General features: G+C 44.6%; 1 protein-coding gene across 3 annotated transcripts in view; it reads left to right on the top strand.

Moving 5' to 3' along the window:
- fam135b (family with sequence similarity 135 member B) overlaps positions 1 to 19,120 on the top strand; it is a 401,595-nt gene that overhangs the window by 316,830 nt on the left and 65,645 nt on the right. For all 3 annotated transcript variants that reach the window (XM_080194586.1, XM_080194584.1, XM_080194585.1), the window contains 3 exons: positions 998 to 1,071; positions 6,895 to 7,049; positions 16,842 to 18,915. In XM_080194586.1, coding sequence (XP_080050712.1) covers positions 998 to 1,071; positions 6,895 to 7,049; positions 16,842 to 18,915 — 2,303 coding nt within the window. The remainder of the gene's footprint in view (positions 1 to 997; positions 1,072 to 6,894; positions 7,050 to 16,841; positions 18,916 to 19,120) is intronic.

The following is a 19,120-nucleotide window of genomic DNA, read 5'->3' as shown; positions in this document are numbered from 1 at the left end:
TCAGGCCATAAAATCCTGCCCTTAGGTTCTAGATAGGAGGGAAGAAAAAGGGGATTGAGAAGGAGGAAGAACAGAAAGGAAAGTAAAACAGAATTATTTTTCTTTTAATCACATCAGTTAAATCCTGGGGGAATGAAATTGCATCTTTGGAATAGTTCATTTTCAGTGCAAGAGAGAGAATGACTGGTAATGATTATCACCAAGTCATTAAAAGGATCCATAAACTTGAAATAACCTGATTTAACATTATGTGGCAAGTTTATTTCATGCATAAATACAGCAATTTCACGCCAGTCAATGCATTTCGACAGTAGATAACAAGATGCCATTTCACAAAGCTGATAACAGAGCTGTGCAACTCAAACAACTGCTGACTATTTGAGTTGAACTCTTTGTCTGAAGCTGCTCTACCATTTGCACATAAATTACAACCATTACCCTCACTGTTAGTTTGAAGACAAAATCTGTGTGATTATCATTTAAGGAGGTTGAAATATAAAATGCTGATTTTACTCTGGTACAGTAGCTGGTGTTTTCGTAAAGTTGGGTTAAGTAATATAGCTGGGTCAGGGCAGCAATACTTTGAGACATCCTCCATTATAGAATTCCCACAGTGCAGAAGGAGGCCATTCAGCCCATCGAGTCTGCATCGACCACAATCCCACCCAGGCCTGATTCCCATAACCCTACATATTTACCCTGCTAATCCCCCCAATACTTGCGTCAATTTAGCATGGCCAATCAACCTAACGCACGCATATCTGGACTCTGGGAGGAAACTGGAGCACTGGAGGAAACCCACAGGCAGAATGTGCAAACTGCACACAGACAGTGACTCAAGCCGGGAATCAAACCTGGATCCCTGACGCTGTGAGGCAGCAGAGCTAACCGCTGTGCCACCGTGCCGTCCTGTGGAAGAAAATAAGGCTTCATGTAAATCAAAAACAAGATGAAGAGAAAATTGGAATTAAAGAGAAATGTGTCTGTCCATACACAGGTAAGAAGATTTTCAGAGGCCTTCTTCTACATGGAACACCAGAAACAGATGGCAGTTACATTCCAGGAACACATGTGAGTCTTTCCGTTACTTGCCACTGCATTTTGCCAGGTGATTGATTCTCTAGTGGACAAACCCTCAAGTGCTTACATTAATCATATTCTACATTTTACAATGGACAAAATCTTGTGTTGCTTCCCTTCATGGTTGGTTTGATGACGGGGAGAATTTAATCAGGTGGGAGGACAGCAGGTTGGGGGGAAATCTGCCACTTCCCACTTCCACCCCAGTTAGATCAGTAATGGGGAGGCCCCTGGATATGACCCTGAAGTGACATTGATACCCACTACGGCTTGCCATGGGGAAGCACAACAAGCAAATCCTGTGGGTTTACACCAGGCTACTGGGATGGGGGGAGGGGGCATGCGTGGATTCACTGAAAGACACTCGGACCCATGGGGTTCTTGATCCCAGAGGAAGGCCTGCTTCTGGCCTTATAAGTCCCTGAGTGGCCATTGATGTGGCGGGCCTCCTTGAAAAGAGGCAACACAGGGATCTCGCTGGCTCTGTAGCCAGCAGCCGAAGTCCCCATTGCCTCTACAAGATTGTGCGTAATGCCAAGCCCGTGTGCCAAAAATGCGTTAGTGTTTATGCATTTAACTTACACTGTCGTGAGCAGTTCACCAGCTGGAGGTAAGACTAGAACAAGCAATGCCACAGGCCAATGTTAATAATTCTCATCAACCATCTTAAGTGGAGCATTAAGCAGAGGTCTGGGAGAACAGCAAACATTGGGCAGAACTATGCGTGACTAAAGAGATATTTATTAAAAAGAAAGGAAAGAGGTGCTGTTTGCCATTCAAACTCCTACATTTGCGATTTTCAAATCCGTTTATACTGCTTGAATCAATGGCTTTTCCAGTTAGATTTTTCGTAACTATGCAAACCTACAATAACAATTTGGAAACACATGGAATCTTTAACTTAAAATAAAGCAATGGCACACAACATTTCATAGTGGTATCAGACCCAGAGCCAAAGAGAGGGGGGAAGGACTGAGGGAGAGGAGGGAGTTGGAGAGCCAGGGAGACATAGAGAACAACAAAGACATGGGGTGAGATTTTCTCGCTGCGCTTGCCCCAAAACCAGAAAATTCTGCTTGGGGTCAATGGACCTTTGAGTGGTTCGCTCCACCTGCTGCAATTCCTGGGGTGGGCAAGATGGGAAAATTCCGTCTATGGCCTTGAAAGACATGAAGGTGATTGGAGTCAAAGGAATGAACAGTTGAAGAATCAAAAGACTGGTTAAAAGTCACAAAGAATTAAGAAGTCACAAAAGGTGCAACAATGTCAAATTGTGGAAGAGTTGATCCAGGCAAATCTTTCATTATGGTAAAAGGGTCGAATGCAAGTCTGTGACTCTGGTGTCTGCAGAGGACATCACTGAGAGATAGCATCTAGATCTTAAAGAGAATTAATCAGGTGCCATCTAGTGCTTGCTTCTTAATTTTAATATGTCACTTGCATTCCACCCTTTTACCAGAATGAAAGATTTGCCTCGATCAACTCTTCAATTACCTAAATATAAAAAATTCAATTAGGCCACCTTGAAATCTCCTTTGGAAGAGAAGGAGGAGGAGGAGAAATTGCAGCATAATAAAGATGGTGAAATTACCTGTACTGGAGATTTAATAGCTATACATTTGGTCAGCCTTATTAAAAATAATATTTGATTTGATATAATTTCCAATTCTGGCAGAGAATGTTCTCTTTGAATTAGTCAAAAAGAATTTTTTTTTTGGCTTGAGGGGAAATAGCGCAGCTTTAAATTACATGAGATAACTAAATGTCTTTTTTTAAAGTCATTATTAATGACTCTATCGAGGTATTCCTAGAAATGATCATCTTCTGGTGCACTGAAGAGCTCTGATCAATATCTGTTTTATTAATTTTTTCTCATATTGGCATTAAACTTCAAATTCTTTTTGATATATTTTTCTTTCAAAACATCCTCCTCAATGTCACCCAGTGTGGTGGCTGAAGTGAGTGATGTCCATTAGATACTGCCTGAGATGCTCTGGACAATTGGGCTAGGAAACAAGACTGATCCAGACTGTGGACCTGATTTTTATCCAGTGCACCCTGCTGGAATTTCTGTTGTTGGATATTAGCTTGTAGGCAAGGAAGGAGCAGGTTGGGTGCTGTTGTGATGTTGGAATACAAGGAAGAGCATGATGTAACTTCTCCATCATGCCCAACTCCCCATCTCCTTCCCACGGCACCATTCCTTGCATTTGCAGAAGACGTAACATCTGCCCCTTTATCTCCTTCCTGCTCATCATTCAAGGTCTCAACACTCCTTTCAGGTCAAGCAGTGTTTCACTGGCACTCCCTTCAGTTTAGTCGAATATATTCGCTGCTGCCAATGTGGTTTTCTCTAACTTTGAGGATGACTAAATGCAGACTGGGTGACCGATTTGTGGAACACCTTTGCTCAGTTTGCAAACAGGATCCCAACCTTCCTGATGGTTGCCATTTTAACTCAGCATCTTGCTCTCATGCCCACATGTCCATCCTTGGCCTGCTGCAATGCTCCAGTGAAGCCAATAGAGCATCTCATCTTCCGATTAGGCACAGTACAGTCCTCAGGACTCAACACTGAGTTCAACAATGTGAGATTGTGACTTTCTCTTCCATCTTAAACCTGTTTTTTAAAAAAAATCCAATGTATTTATTGTCTCAATGCAAAAAGCCTCCTTCCCCCTCCACAACAGGCCTTCTGTAACTTGTTCTTAAGGTTGCTACATCTTGTTGCAATCTCTCCCAGCTGGAGTTTAATATCCAACACATTTTTCCTCTCTTTAGCCTGATGAAGAGTCAAATGGACTCGCAATGTTAACTCTGTTTTCTTCCCCCATCTGATGCTGCCAAACTTACTGAGTTTTTCCAGCATTCTCTGTTCTTGTTTTTGTTTCAGATTTCAACATCCACAACATTTTGCTTATTTTTTGATATAACTAAACATTATTTTTAAATCAATACCTACATTTAGGCATTGCTAGTAATAATTGTGCTCGAGAATACTCGCCAGTATGCCTGTTTAATTCGAAAACAGATCTTGGGAAACCAATTGCAGCTTGACATATTGAAAGATGGTCTGACTGCTAGACTGGGGTCTATCGGCAGTAGACCATGGCCAGAGGACAGAGTGGAGGGAGGGATTGGAAGCCTTCAGAGATTGGAAAGATTGACAGAGGAGGATCCTTGATGAGGGAATATGGAGGAGGAATTGGTACGGTTAATTCAGTGGTGGCAGAGTAGATATGGGGGTGAGACTTGGGAAGAGTTCATATTGAGGAGAGGATGTAGATAGGAAAAATCTGTCTGAGGGGCAGATCAGAAGCTTTGAAAGGAGAGAGATAGGAAATGCCTGATTTCTTTTTTTAATCTTATTGCATGCCACCCTAAACCCACCTATATAAATCTTCTTGAGTGTGTGAATAATTTAAAATTATACCCCCCTGCCACCCCGCCCACCCGTCCCAAACAATCAACTGCGATGTTTGTTGCATGAGTGCAAAACACTCACAGTCTGGACTCAATGATCAATAATGGGTACCTTGGCAAGGTGCCAGAAGATCTGCCAAATTTGATGTATCTCTATTCAAACGTAAGTCAACAGAGGAGAGGTAGGAGAGAAAGAACAAAGTCATCAGCACCATAGCATTTCTACACACTGGAAAATCTTACTTTTGGCAGAAAATCTGGTCAATTATTAAGATTAAGTGGACCTTGATGATGCAGACTGTGAAAATTCAATTGGATTATTGAATCAGTTAAGCTAATAGCCCAACTACTTGGGTTTGCGAATGTAACATTGAATGTTTTACTTAGCAACAAGGGGTAAGAAATCCTTAAAGCAAGAAAAGATTGACATAAAGGTGTTTCATTTCGGGTAGATCGGTCACAAAAAGAATTAGCGTAACATTTGTCAATTAAAATATTTAAATATGACAAGGCATTATTCTTATCTCTACAGTTCCAATTTAAGCAATATCCCCACAGACATAAGTCCTTCTTCAGAAATCAGTTAGCACAAAAAAAAATGGCTCACGTGGACGCCAGATGTCCAGTTTTTTAACCCTTCTGACAGAGATACAAAAAGACACCTGTCTTCTGACTCCCACATGCAGCCTCTAGGGAAAGATCTATCTTTAAACAGCAGATCTTCAGAGGAAGAGACCTATTTTCTGGCAGGTCCCAATATCTAATCTCCAGAGAGAGAAAGAATGAGACAGAGAGCTATTTCTCTCTAAAGACTCCAGCAGCAACTGAGGTTGTTTCTCAGTTTAAGCCTAGCCCTGCCCATTCACATCATTATAGCTGTCAATCAACCTAATCAGGCCTCACTCTGAAAAATCCCAGGGGGAATTCCTAAAGTAGCAATACTGCATTAACCCAAATTAAAACAAACATTCCAGCAATTAGGATCAATTATGCCTCTGCAGCATCAACATGCACTGCCAGTTACAGATAAAGCGGCACCGGTAAATAGAACTGACTGCTAAAAAAAAATCCCGCACCAGAAACATGACACAAATACATTTCTAAAAGGCACAGTATCAATGCACTAGAATGTTAGGGCATAATACCCTGCTTTACACAGGGCAATACAATGGCCACTCTTGACTGTAAGGAGAAGGAGGATTGATTTTTTTTTCCTTGGCCACTGTCCTCAGATATTAACTGAAGGAAAACAAAGGTCCAAGTGAGGATGCGTCTGCAGGTACAATGAGTTTTAATGCCTCTGTTTTTATTGTAAGTCCAGGCTGGGGAGACAGATCAACTTCTTTTGTTGATAGTAATGGGTCCACACAATGCGATTCAGCAAGGGTGAGGATTGAGATTTGTCCCATAATTACTATTGGAAGTGTAGCCAACTTGAAAATCATGTGACCTGCAGCAGCCATGTTGTTGGTCCAGCAAAGTCCATTTATAAAGAAGCAAAAAGTAAGGTTTGATTTGGACATTTTCTGATCTCTTCCATGTATCATGGACATGACTTACCCCCATGGATCTATCCCTTTGCATCCAATCCTGGAACATCTTTGCCAGGGATCAGATGCCCTTTGGAATTGCTGAATGGAGGCATAAATTTGCATAAAATATGCAAAGACTCAGTGTTGTCAAGTTCATGGCAACTCTCAACAGACCTGTCAAAATTCAGCTCTCAAAACTTCAGAAGCACCTGTCAAGTAAAGCTGTCAGTCAAGCTGTCAAGTCATTTAAAAGTCCATCCTTTTTAAATATTTGAAAATAATAGCTGGAGGGTGTAAAAGAATGCTTGCTCACTTACTCAGTCTATTGACGTACACCTGAGTGTTTCCATTACTGGACCAGTGCTGCGTGATTGATTTCACAATCATCACAGTAGGCTGTGTGGGTGAGGGTGGGAGGAGCAGGAAATTGATTTGGTTCGCAATAAGTTGGCACAGGGTCTGTAAAGGTCCATGGATGTGCATGGAGGGGCATAGGTTGGCTCATGGGATATGAATGGACATTGGGTGGATTGCGATCATAGGTTGGAAGAAAGGCTGTAAAGAGCCATGGGTGTGAAAGGAATTGGTGTGCATTGAAGGCATTAGGAGTTATGGGATGTTGCGGCGGGGGGAGGAGGAATAATGTGGCATGGGTTCTGCCCAGTCTGTCCGGGTACTAACAGATGTCAGGTGCATTTTCCAGTTTCTAGAAGGAGGCTCAATATTGAGAATTTGAAACTCATGGTATGGTGTTTCTCTTGTGAGCACTGATTATTCAATCTGTGTCAACCAGCCTTATCCTCAGACCTGCACATCTCAATGCAGCTTTGTAAGCATGAAATGTCTCTTCTACTCCTAGAATCCAAAGGCACAGTCAGATTGCAGCAGCTATCAGAAATTCACCCTACCTCACCAGCATGCCTCCATTGCCTGTCGAGTGTCTGGATATAGATGGCGACTGGAGTAATCTCCCTATTATATTTGAAGACAGATATGTTGAATCCGTTTCCACAGGTTGGTTCTAATTTGTGACTGTTTCAATCTCAGCCATTATATGACATGGGTATTATATTACAGACTGATTATTTGTATTTCATTATGTTACATTATGGCCTAACAATAATATTGTCACATTTCATTAAAACAAAAAAAAGTACAGCACTGGAACAGGCACGTCACCCCTCCAAGCCCATGCTGATCATGATGCCCTAACTAAAAAAAAATCTTTTGTTCTCACTCAGTTGCTATGCCTCTATTCCCTCCCTATTCATGTACCCATCCAGATGCCTCTTAAATGTTGCTAATGTGACTGCTTCCACCATCTCCTCTGGCAATGCATTCCAGGCACCCATCACTCTCTGCGTGAAGAACTCCCCCGCACATCTCCCTTAAACTTCGCCCTCTCCCCTTCAACCTGTGCCTTTTTGTAACCGACACTTCCACCCTAGGAAAAAGCCTCTGACTCCCCAATGTCTATGTCTGTCATAACTTTCTAGACCTCTATCATGTCTCCCCTCAGCCTAGTTATTCAACTTCTCGTCATAGTTAACACCGTTGAGGCCAAACAACATCTTGGTAAACCTTCTTTGCACATTCTCTGCAAAGCTTTCACCATCCATCTGGTAGTGTGGTGACCAGAACTGCACGCAATACTCCAATACTTCCAGTTTTATGTCGCTGCAACATGATTTCACAACCCTTGTACTCAGTGCCCCGGCTGATGAAGGTAAGCATGCCATATGCCTTCTTAGTTACCTTGGCCACCTGGGTTGCCACTTTTCGGGAATTGTGGACCTGCACGCCCAGATCCTCTATATATTAAACTAATCTCAACACAGATTAAATTCCTAGCATACGGTGTGTGGAGATCATGATTAGGATTTAGTCAAAAGGAGTTACATCCTCCTGAAGAGCTTGTCCATGATTGTGGCTCTTACTGCAGCAGTTATGAGCTACTGCGGGTTTTGAACACATCCCAGGTGGTTCTCCTGAGGTTTGGCTTCATTCAAATGAGCCCAGGCAGGACATCCTTCTGAGGACTTAGCAAAGTAGTAGCCAGTTTGATTGGCAACTGAATGAGTCAGTCCTGGGACACAGAGGGCAAAATAAACAGGAAAAAGATAATAACATGACAGCTCTGGAGTCCAGTCATTAGCATAGCCAAAACCTTTGGTTCAAATGGATTGACAACACAGTTGAACTAGTGAACAGCGGAATGTCAGGAAAGGACATTCAGTCATTCCCTAAAATGGCCAACAGCCTCACAAATCTAATAAGTAATTTATAATAACATCTAATAAACCAGCGCCTGCTGATAAAGAAAAATTTCTGGTTGTGAAATATCACACTCCTAAGAGAAGAGAGACACCAGTAACAAAGTTTGAATGCCAGCTGGATTGCCTTTGGTAACCAAAATGTTCCAACTATTCTCACTCAGTGTTAACTCCAGATATTATTTCCCCTAAGTAGCAGGTTGTGCACTCAAGTCACACGGTAGGACTTAAACACATGGGGTGGGATTCCCTTCCACTGCTGTGTTTTCTTTGGTGGCGGAGACGGTTCACCATTGGCCGCCGGGGATCTTCCAGTCCTGTTTATCCCTCTCTATGCTGTTTTGCATTTCTCACCCATTTGACCACTGGGGAAGCTGCCACAGGGGTTGTCTTTGGCAGGACCGGAAGACCCCACTGGCTGGAAAAACCAGAACATCCCATCCTCAGTTAAGTGTAAGACTTCATATCCGTGTGCTAATACTGCCTGATGTAATTTGCTTTGCTCTTACGCCTCAGACTCATTGACCCTTCCAAATTGTGAGCTAGCAAGGTGTCAGTGCTGTTCTCATTTGGAATTGGCATTAATCATAAAAGAAGAAAAGTTTACAGGAGATCTACAGTAGGTTATTTATTTATGTGTTTATTTATTAGTGTTACAAGTAGGCTAATGTTAAGACTGCAATGTGAAAATCCCCTCTTCACCATGCTCCAGCGCCTGTGTGGGTACACTGAAGGAGAATTTAGCATAGCCAATGCAACTAACCAGCACACCTTTTGGATTTTAGGAGGAAACCAGAGGAAGCCCACGCAAACAAGGAGTGAGCGTGCAAACTTCGCATAGTGACCCAAGCCAGGAATCAGACCTGGGTCCCTCGCATTGTAAGGCAGCAGTGCCACCATGCTGCCCATGTTACCATTCTCTTTTAGTTTCTCATGTTGGTACCAATTTCATATTCAGCTGCTTTTAATGGAGTACATGATTCTGCTTTTTACTGTAATACTTACATATTATATGACTGTATACATTTGAACAGTAACAAATATTGGTCTGACTAGATTCCTTCTGGGTTACTATGCTGTAGTCATTGAAACATAAAATCCCTACAGTGCAGAAGAAGGCCATTCAGCCTGTCGAGTTTGCACCGACAACAGTCCCATCCAGGCCCTATCCCCCCAATGTTGGGTATTCACCAGCTAATTCCCCTGACACTGAGTGGCAAGTTTGCACAGCCAATTAACCTATCCACGCGTTGGACTTTGGGAGAAACCAGAACACCCCGTGGAAACCCATGCAGACACCGGGGAAACATACAAACTGCTCACACATAGTCAACTAAGGCCGGAATCCATAAATTGCCTGAGCATCTTATTTTTGCAAGCTGATTACACACGTTCATAAATCTGTGCAAAGGTGTGACTTGATCCGGGTATTTGTATTTTTCATTTTTTTCTTCAATCTCTCTGAGGGAAGACCAATAAACACTTGGTGAGATAGTGTTTAACTTCAGATTAAGGTGGAAATACTGTCATGAAATCCCTAGGTGCTAAATTAGAAGTCTGTGGAGATTGTGACATTTAAGGTACAGGATGTCCCAATGTTTGTTACATTCGCACCTTCCCAGTAACAACAACTGGAAGTGTTTTGGTCGATCACTAGAACAGATCAAGGACCATTGAACATCTTTTTTTGAAGCTCTCAATTTCAAGAGATTCAGAACCCAGGGAACAAGCTCCTTGCAGCTCAAAGTGTTGCTGTTAGCTCTGAGATGTTGGGAAGATGGCCCAGGGGATGCGCTGGTAATCAAATGGGGCTCAGGGGAAGCTTTGGTAATCTAAGAGGGCTCAGGGGAAGCCCAGTAAAACAAGTATTTCTGGATACAGCAGACAGGAGTTCAGAGAAACGCAGGGCATTTCCAGCTAAGAGCTGAAATTATTCTGATCAGTGCGCAGATTCAGGAATCCAGGGAACTGGAATCTCAAAAGACAGGATTGAAGACCTCTGAGTTAGGTCGTTGTTAAAGTTATCTAAGTGGGAGTGACCTTTGGAGAGAATTCCAAGGAGAGATCTTCAAAGGTGAAGCTGGGAATCTCTCATGAGAAAGAGTTTCAACAAGGCTGTTTGACTTAGCATTTCAAGTAAGTAAAGGTTGAGGTTCAAGACACCTGTTTCTGGAATAAAGCCACAAGATTACAGGGTTTTGAACAAACTAAAACAAAAATTACTATACAAGTTGAAAAATATAAAACAATTTGCAACATGTACCTTACCCTGACATTCAGGTTATGTAAGTAGCATCATAGAATAATCCCTACAGAGCAGAAGGAGGCCATCATCCCATCGAGTCTGCACCAACCACAATCCCACCCTGGCCCTATTCCCATGCATTTACCCTAGCTAGTCCCCCTGACGCTAAGGGGCAATTTAGGATGGCCAATCCGCCTAACCCTCACATCTTTATGGATTATGGGAGGAAACCGGAGCACCCGGTGGAAACCCACACAGGCACGGGGAGAACGCGCAAACTCCCCACAGGCAGTGACACAAGCTGGGAATCGAACCCAAGTCCCTGGAGGTGTGAGGCAGCAGTGCTAACCATTGTGCCACCATGCTGCCCATTGTGCTACCATGCTGCCTGTGTGAATTAATGCATGCGAATTAACAGATGGACTGTGGTCAAACATACACTACTCAATGAATGACAGCTTCAACCAAAACAGAGTCCATGGATTTCTCAAGAACCCACCTAGATATCAGTGAACACCCCTGAGTTTCTCTGACACTGTTCCCAGCTGTATCCAGCTTTAAATAATTCCCAGGGTTTTAGAACATAGAACATAGAACATTACAGCGCGGAACAGGCCCTTCGGCCCACAATGTTGCGCCGACCAGTCTTATTTATAAAAAAAAACAAAAAAAAACATTGACCCACTAATCTAAACCAATCCCTTTTCGTCCATAAACCTATCCACCAATCTCTTAAACGCCCCCAAACTAGGCGCATTTACAACTGCAGCAGGCAGGGCATTCCAGTCCCTCACCACCCTCTGGGTAAAGAACCTGCCCCTGACATCCGTCCTATAACTACCCCCCCTTAATTTAAAGCCATGCCCCCTCGTGCTAGATTTCTCCATCCGAGGAAACAGGCTATCACCATCCACCCTATCTAAACCTCTAATCATCTTATATGTTTCTATAAGATCCCCTCTTAGCCGCCTTCTTTCCAGTGAAAACAACCCCAAATCCCTCAGTCTCTCCTCATAGGACCTCCCCTGCATACCGGGTCTAGTCCTAGTTAATTAATCATTGGAACTTCTCTTGAGCCTTCTTTGACAACTGCTCAGACTCCATTTGGAGTATTGTGAGCAGTTTTGGGCCCCATATCTAAGGAAGAATGTGCTGGCCAGAGGAGGTTCACAAGAATGATCCCTGGAATAAAGAGCTTGTTGTATGAGGAACGGTTGAGGGCTCTCGGTCTGCACTTGTTGGAGTTTAGAAGGATGAGGGGGGATCTTATTGAAACTACCAGGATACTGTGAGACCTGGATAGAGTGGGCATGGAGAGGATGTTTCCACTAGTAGGAAAAACTAGAACCAGAGGGCACAACCTCAGGCTAAAAGAATGATCCTTTAAAACAGAGGCGAGGACGAGTTTCTTCAGCCAGAGAATGGTGAATTTGTGGAACTCTTTGCCACAGAAGACTGTGGACGCCAAGTCATTGGGTGTCTTTCGGACAGTGGTAGATTGGCTCTTGATTAATAAGGGGATCGGGGTTATGGGGAAAAGGCAGGAGAATGGGAATGAGAAAAATAACAGCCATGATTGAATGGTGGAGCAGACCTGATGGGCCGAGTGGCCTACTTCTGCTCCTATGTCTATGGTCTTACTAGGTCTTTCCCTGAGCCCTCTTCAATTATCCAAACTTCTCCTGAGCCCTGTTCTCAGCTCTTCAGAGCTAATAGCAGCACGTTTGGTTACATGGAGCTTCTGATCTGCGTTCATGACTCTCCTGAAACTGACCACCTCAAGAAGAGTTATTCACAGACCCTTGAACTGTCTACTGACCCATCAAAATTCTCCCATAGGGTCCCATCCCGTAACTAGGCATGGAGCAATGTAACAAGCACTGGGACATTATGTCCCTGAAATGTTAATTTTTTATTCATTCATGGGACATGTGTGTCGCGGGCTGGTCAGCAATTATTGCCCATACCTAGTGGCCCATGAGCTGAGTGGTTTGCTAGGCCATTTCAGAGGGCAGTTGAGATTCAGCCATATGGCTGTGGCTCTGGAATCACATGTAGGCTAGACCAGGGACAGCAGATTTCCTTCCCTAAGGGACACCAGTGAACCAAATGGGGTTTTTTGACAATTGACAATGGCTCCTTAGTCATCAGTAGATTCTTTACTCCATATCTTTTTTATTAAATTCAAATTCCACCATCTGCTGTGACGGGATTTGAACGTGGGTCTCCAAAACATTAACTGAGTTTCTGGATTAATGGTTTAGCAATAATACCGGTAGGCCGGCACCTCACCATTATCTCCACGAATGTCTAATTTAGCACCCAGGAACACACAAATCAATGGATATCATGGCAATGCATGTTATAGTTCACTTAATTCAGTCTGTAAAGCTCAACTGATAGTGACAATGTAAAATAAGGAACACACAATGGTCCCACACATCGACAGGCTACCTTACTCAAACAGGGTGGCTTCTGACTATTCTGTATTTCTCACCTAGTCAATTTTGGCAACAGTCTTCATAGCTTTCCCTTTAACAACCATATCTGCCTTTCTGTTCCAAAAAAAACCTAGTAAGAAGTCTCACAACACCAGGCTAAAGTCCAACCAGGTGTGTGGAAAGTTCTGAACTTCCCACACACCTGACAAAGGAACAGTATTTCCAAAAGCTTGTGGGTTTACTGTCACATAAACTGGTTGGACTTCAGCCTGGTGTGAGACTTCTTACGGTGTTTACCCCAGTCCAATGCCGGCATCTCCACATCAAAAAAACCTGCCAGCTTTGTTTCCAGTCTCTTTTATGATATATTGTTTACAGGGTTTAGAAAGGATCAAAGGTTTTGAGTACAAAGGACGTGAGGTGTTTGCCCATGCAGGCTAATAAATTGGCTGTTTACAGTCCACCAACGAACAGGATCGCAGCTAGCTCATTAACATTTTAACTACCGCTTGCCTCAGCCTCTTGTTAATTTGCCTCTAAGACCATGCTTTTTTTCCCCAGATTCTCTCAGTGGAAAATGATCCAGAATTATTCATTCCTGATCAAGCTGTGTCACGCCCATAGATTTGGGATTAATTTAGAATCCCGTTCTGAGTGGTTACAGTTTAACTGGTGTGAGAAATGGAAGCACATCTTAGTTGTAATGAGGCAAGCATTCTGAGGCTAGGACTGCGGCATCTTGAAAGGCTTGAGGCAGAGTCAAAAAGGAGAGAGAGAGGATTGGAGATATGCGTACTGCTTAGTAGTAAATGTACTCCAGAGATGCTAGTTTGGTTGACGCACACACTTCTGCTGTGGGACAAGCACGTACTCTGAAGCATAAGTCTGTATTTACATGATAAATGATCACCAGAATATTCTTCAAATAGAGTCCTTGTGTGCTGTTTAGACTGTTTATAAGTGGGCGGCGGGGGGCGCGGGGGAGAGTCAGAATTTAAGGTGAAGAGAAGCTTAGATCAAACAAAATCTTGTATTGTTGATGTGGTCTGCCACCTAGTGGTGCCAGGATGAATGAAAATTCCCAAGAAACTGTAATCCAAAGGAGTTCACACCAGAGACAGAGCTCGTAGATAAATAATCTAATAATAAAATTAATATTACTGCCCTGCCACCCTTCCATAACCCTGAATCATCATCTTATTTCAACATTTTTCTGCTCTTGCCTGCAAGGAAGCTGTGGCATCTACCTCAATTACTACCGGTGACAAAACACTCCAATAACTGAATTTATAATGGCAAACAAACATGTAAAAACTTGCCATTCTTTTAAACTTGGTTAAAATAAATGTGAGAGTTCTTCCTTGGTGGAAGGAACTTCAAGTATGGGCAGCACGGTGAGACAGTGGTTAGTGCCAGGGGCCCAGGTTCGATTACAGCCTCAGGTGACAGACTGACTGTCTTTGTGGAGTTTGCACATTCTCCCCATATCTGTGTGGGTTTCCTACAGGTGCTGCGGTTTCCTCCCACAGTCACAAAAGATGTGTGGGTTAGATTGATTGGCCGTGCTACATTGACCCCTATTGTCAGGATGATTAGCAGGGTAAGTATGTGGGGTTATGGGAATAGGGCCTGGATGGGATTGTGGAGTTTGCATTGTAGGGATCCTGCGAAGTGCTAAGTTGGAGCTCACTAGACAGAAAATTACCAGAAAACAGTCAGCAGACCAGGCAGCACCGGTAGAGGGGAAAATGATTAATGCTTCAGGTCAATGACTTTTGATCGGAAGCCTATGCTTGTATCTTGTAGCCTCATTTCAAAGTCTAATCTTTTTCACAGGTAAGCTTTCTTCCCTTTGCCATTTTTAGATTCGAGTATAAACTGATGCACTTATTAGTTTCTTCGTTTCAGTTCATGACCACAGGAAAACACTTATCATCATGATGATTCATTGCAGTGTCATTGGACAGAAGAGTTGTCTCTGTAGACTAGTGAACCTGTGAACTCACCAGCTTGAAGTGTTTCCTTAGCTGAGGCTGTAGGACATTTTTATGTGTTTTTCCTTGCACCCAGGACCAGCATTGGGTGCTACCAATTGAAGTGATGGAAGGTAAAGCCTTTGTTAGGAACTCGCCCCCACCCCTCTTGCCCAACTCCCACCTGACCTCTTCACCTTTTGAGTGGTCCGGTGGAAGCATCATTTCACCAGAATGCCAAGTCATGTTCACCTGAAATACATTCAGTTTCTTCTCGAATCCATATGTTATTCCTTCTTGCAAATAAAATTTGTTCATTACCTCCCTTCTACTTCACTTCACCTCGGGCCAGATTTTACCGATCGGAGGCTAAGTGCTAGATCCGGATGTAAAACGGATCCAAGCCCGGAATCCTCGTTCCAGTGCGCCCATACGCTTTTTGCCGGCTCCAGTCTGGTCTGTGCTGCGGGGCGGGGCTTAGCGCTGCCAGAACGATCAGAGCTCTGAACTACACATGCGCAGTTCGAAAAAAAACTGAAATAGCGCGCCTGGGCGCGATAAACAAAACCAGAGAGACCGGGGGTGGAGGGGGGGAATGAACCGCGATCGGACCCCCATGGGAGGCAGCCTGTTCCCCCCCCCCTCGCTGCAATCAGACCCACCACCCCCACCCCTGTGCCCTCGGCAGAGCACAACCCTAACCTACCTGGATTGCTGCTGTCCCTCCACCATCTTTCTGACCTGCACTCGTTGATGTGGAGATGTCGGCGTTGGACTGGGGTCAACACAGTGAGAAATCTCACAACACCAGGTTAAAGTCCTGTTGGACTGGTTTTTGTGAAGCTTCTTATTGCAGTCATTGGACATCCTGCAGCACCTTCCTGGCCTTCCGCTGGCGTCTGCCAGAGGAGGGGGTGGACTCAGATGCATCTCTGGTTGGGGGGGTGGTGGAGATTCTCCCAAATCCGTCCTCCCCCCAATTGTCCACCACACCTACCCCACGGGGGGGGGGGGGGGGGGGGGGTGGTTCTGATTGCGGGGAGGTCTGCCTCCCGGGGGGAGGGGGCTGATTGGGGGGGGCCTGCCTCCCGGAGTGGGGGCGGGGGGGTTGATCGTGGGGAGGGGTAGATCGTGGAGGGGTGTGCTCTGCCAAGGATGGCCTGCTTCCCAGGGGGTTTCTGATTGCGGGTGAGGGTGGGGTGGGGGGTGAGGGTGGCATCTGCCTCCCAGGGAGTTTGGGTTGCGGGGGCGGGTCTGCAAAGGGTGTTCGAGGAGGATGGGCTTCGGAGATTCCCCTGCAGAATAGGAATCTGCTTCGGGTTTTTATTCTGCAGATGGATAGCAGCACAGATCCAAAACGGATCCGAAGACGGTAAAGTGGGATTTGGCGCAAGAGTTGGGCACGCGGTTCATTAAGTCGATTTAAATGCGTGCTAATGCATTTAAATCGTCGGGCCGCCTGATTGGGGCGCAGACCAGATCCATGCTCAAATCGGATGTTGGCAAAGGCATGTTCTACTTGGTTTTGAGTGCAGATCACGTTACAGGCCCAACACCCGAATTTACCGCGATTTCACCCATTTCCGGGCACAAATTTTTCGTAAAATCGGGCCCCTAATATCTACATTTTGAATTTGTGAGATGTTAATTTTGAGAAGCAGTGGAAACATCCCTCAGCTCTTTGTTTTATTTAGCCCAGGCCCACCCGTGTGACAGTTTTACTTCCACATTTCACACCAGACATCCCAGTTGTTTCCTTCAGAATGCTGACTTTGTTTATGCTGTGTCCACACTTGGCCTGAGATGGTTGACTATTCTATTGGCGGGTGGTATTTTTGTGCTCCATTGTAAACTGTTTGCTTTTCCCTTCAAAGCTAACGATGGGTTTGAAAGCGGCACGTCTAACAAGGAGGTCGGCTCGAAGCTGAACCACATGTTTGAGACTCACCCTATAGAGTTTGGAAGCTTACCGATTGACGTGAAACGGTTCCAGCAGATACAAGATGGCCGTTTGACTTCGAAGGCCTTGTCGGTGCTGACAACCGGGACACCTGGAGCACAGTCGCTGAATGAAACTGTTTCCTTGGAAACGATATACAACTCTGTGGATTTGGCTGCTTTTGTCAGCCAAGAATACGATGAGTTCGGTGAGAATGAAGTCAAGAGCGTTCAGAGCTCAGATGTAGAAAGGTTTGTTGGACAGTGTCAAGGGGAGCTCTCGACAATATACGAAAATCATTCTGAATCACTCAGATTGAGTGAAAAGTCACTGAATTCTGAGCAGCAAGACACTTCCCCTGAATCTAACGACGCAGCATTAATCAAAAAGGCTAATTCGACCTCAGGATTGATGCACATTGAGGTAAAACCCAGCGCCAAGGATCCTTACCGTGGTGAATCGGTGTTGGTAGTTTTTTCTTCAACTGCAACAAATACCAATGAATCATCTATCTCCAGCAGCTGTGAAATTAGTGAAAGAGAGGAGCTGAGCGAACTGGGTCTGGACATGTCACATTCTATTGTGAGCTCTGAGCAAGTGGATAGTGAATCTGTTGAGCACGAATCTACACAGAAAAGAGTTGAGTGCGCTGACTATCCTGTGATATCTGGGGCCATGAAACGATCTCTTTCATTAATATCTGACTCTGGAATAGAGAGCGAACCCAGCTCTGTGGCTTGGTCAGAGATGCGTAAACCTCTGGATCTGTCGAGTGACCGGGACCTTGTGCAGCAGATAGTCAGAGCGCAAGCCATCCATAGGAACTCGCTGGAGGGTGGCCAGACTGAGAGTGGCACCAGTCTACCAAGTGGAATCCAGGCCTCTTTAACCTCCATCAGTTCATTGCCTTTCGAGGACGAGGAGGAGGTGGAGCTCAGCAAACTAACTAAGTCTGTCTCGGCCCCGCAGATCAGCAGCTCAGATCAAACAGGCGAAACTCCCGAATCTTTAGAGCAGCACCAAACTGTCGATGAGAAACAGGGGGATGGGGGGCATCCCCCAGAAAAGTCGGAGGAAGGGAAAGATGAGACAGGTTCGGCTGGAAGGGGCGGCAGTGATGATTTTGATTCCCCTGCAGATAAAGAGATCCTGCAAGGGTGTTTAGAAGATTCGACGCTGAGCAGTGACAGTGGAACAGGGGCTGCTGAAAAGACCACCATTCCTGCAGGGGATCAGTGGTTTTCCTTGGGATTGGACAGTGACAGCCACCATCACACAGATGTATTCGATGCTGAAAACCTCAACAATTCAACAAGTCTCACTGTTAAAGAGCTTGTGTGTAAGAAAGTGGGTTTTAATCGATTATTAGACACAGACGCTGATACTTCTAACTGTGACAGTCACCTGGAAGAGACTAAATGCTCGCAACCTCTTTCTGCCGAGCTGCAAAATGACCAATGTGGATCATTTGGTGACACATGGCCAGATGCTGAGTATGTGCCAAACAGTGATGCCGAGGCAGCAATGTGCAAATTGACTGCACAACCTGACCTGTCAACAGAACCTTTGGAGCTGAGCACAGCTACGTACAGTGACGTCCTTTTGACAGATGGAATGCATCCTGAAGATGTTCCCTGCCAACACAAAGGCAGACTAGAAACTGGAATTCAACCGGAGCAGCATTCTGACAGCTCTACCCCATCACAAGATGGGGGTGAGAAACTATCGGCTGGGAACAACAATGCTGAACTTCAACCTCTAGTTGACGATGGGACGTCTGGTAACTCAGGCATGGCCTTTGAGAAGAGGAACATGGTTGAGGTGGTGAATCTTTCTGTTTCCTGCACAGCTACCTGTCTGCCATTTTCTTCCATGCTCAGGGATTCTCCAGTTGCCTTTCCTTCAAAACAGCTGGCGTCTCCCATTACCAGACAACCTATCGGCTCTTTTGGAGTTGTCACAGCTAATTCACAGGATGCTGATGCAGAAACCAATGAGAGGATGGTGAGGTAAAGTTACTGATTGATCACCTTTTGCATTCTGTGTCTTACCACTTGGATTTGCCAGGCTTCAGTTCCCTACTAGACCTTGTTTAGCTGATCATAATTGGCCATCAGCATGGCAGTCAGAACAGGCCAAAATAATACCGCTGATGATAAGGAACAGAGAAAACATTCTGAATGTTCCTGCATCACTGGAATAGGATTAAGCCTG

The sequence above is a fragment of the Carcharhinus amblyrhynchos genome, chromosome 8, assembly GCF_965287045.1.
Source record: "Carcharhinus amblyrhynchos chromosome 8, sCarAmb.v2.hapA, whole genome shotgun sequence".
Classification (NCBI taxonomy): domain Eukaryota; kingdom Metazoa; phylum Chordata; class Chondrichthyes; order Carcharhiniformes; family Carcharhinidae; genus Carcharhinus; species Carcharhinus amblyrhynchos.
Note: the sequence above shows the minus strand (reverse complement) of the source record. Positions and strands in the feature narration are given on the sequence as shown.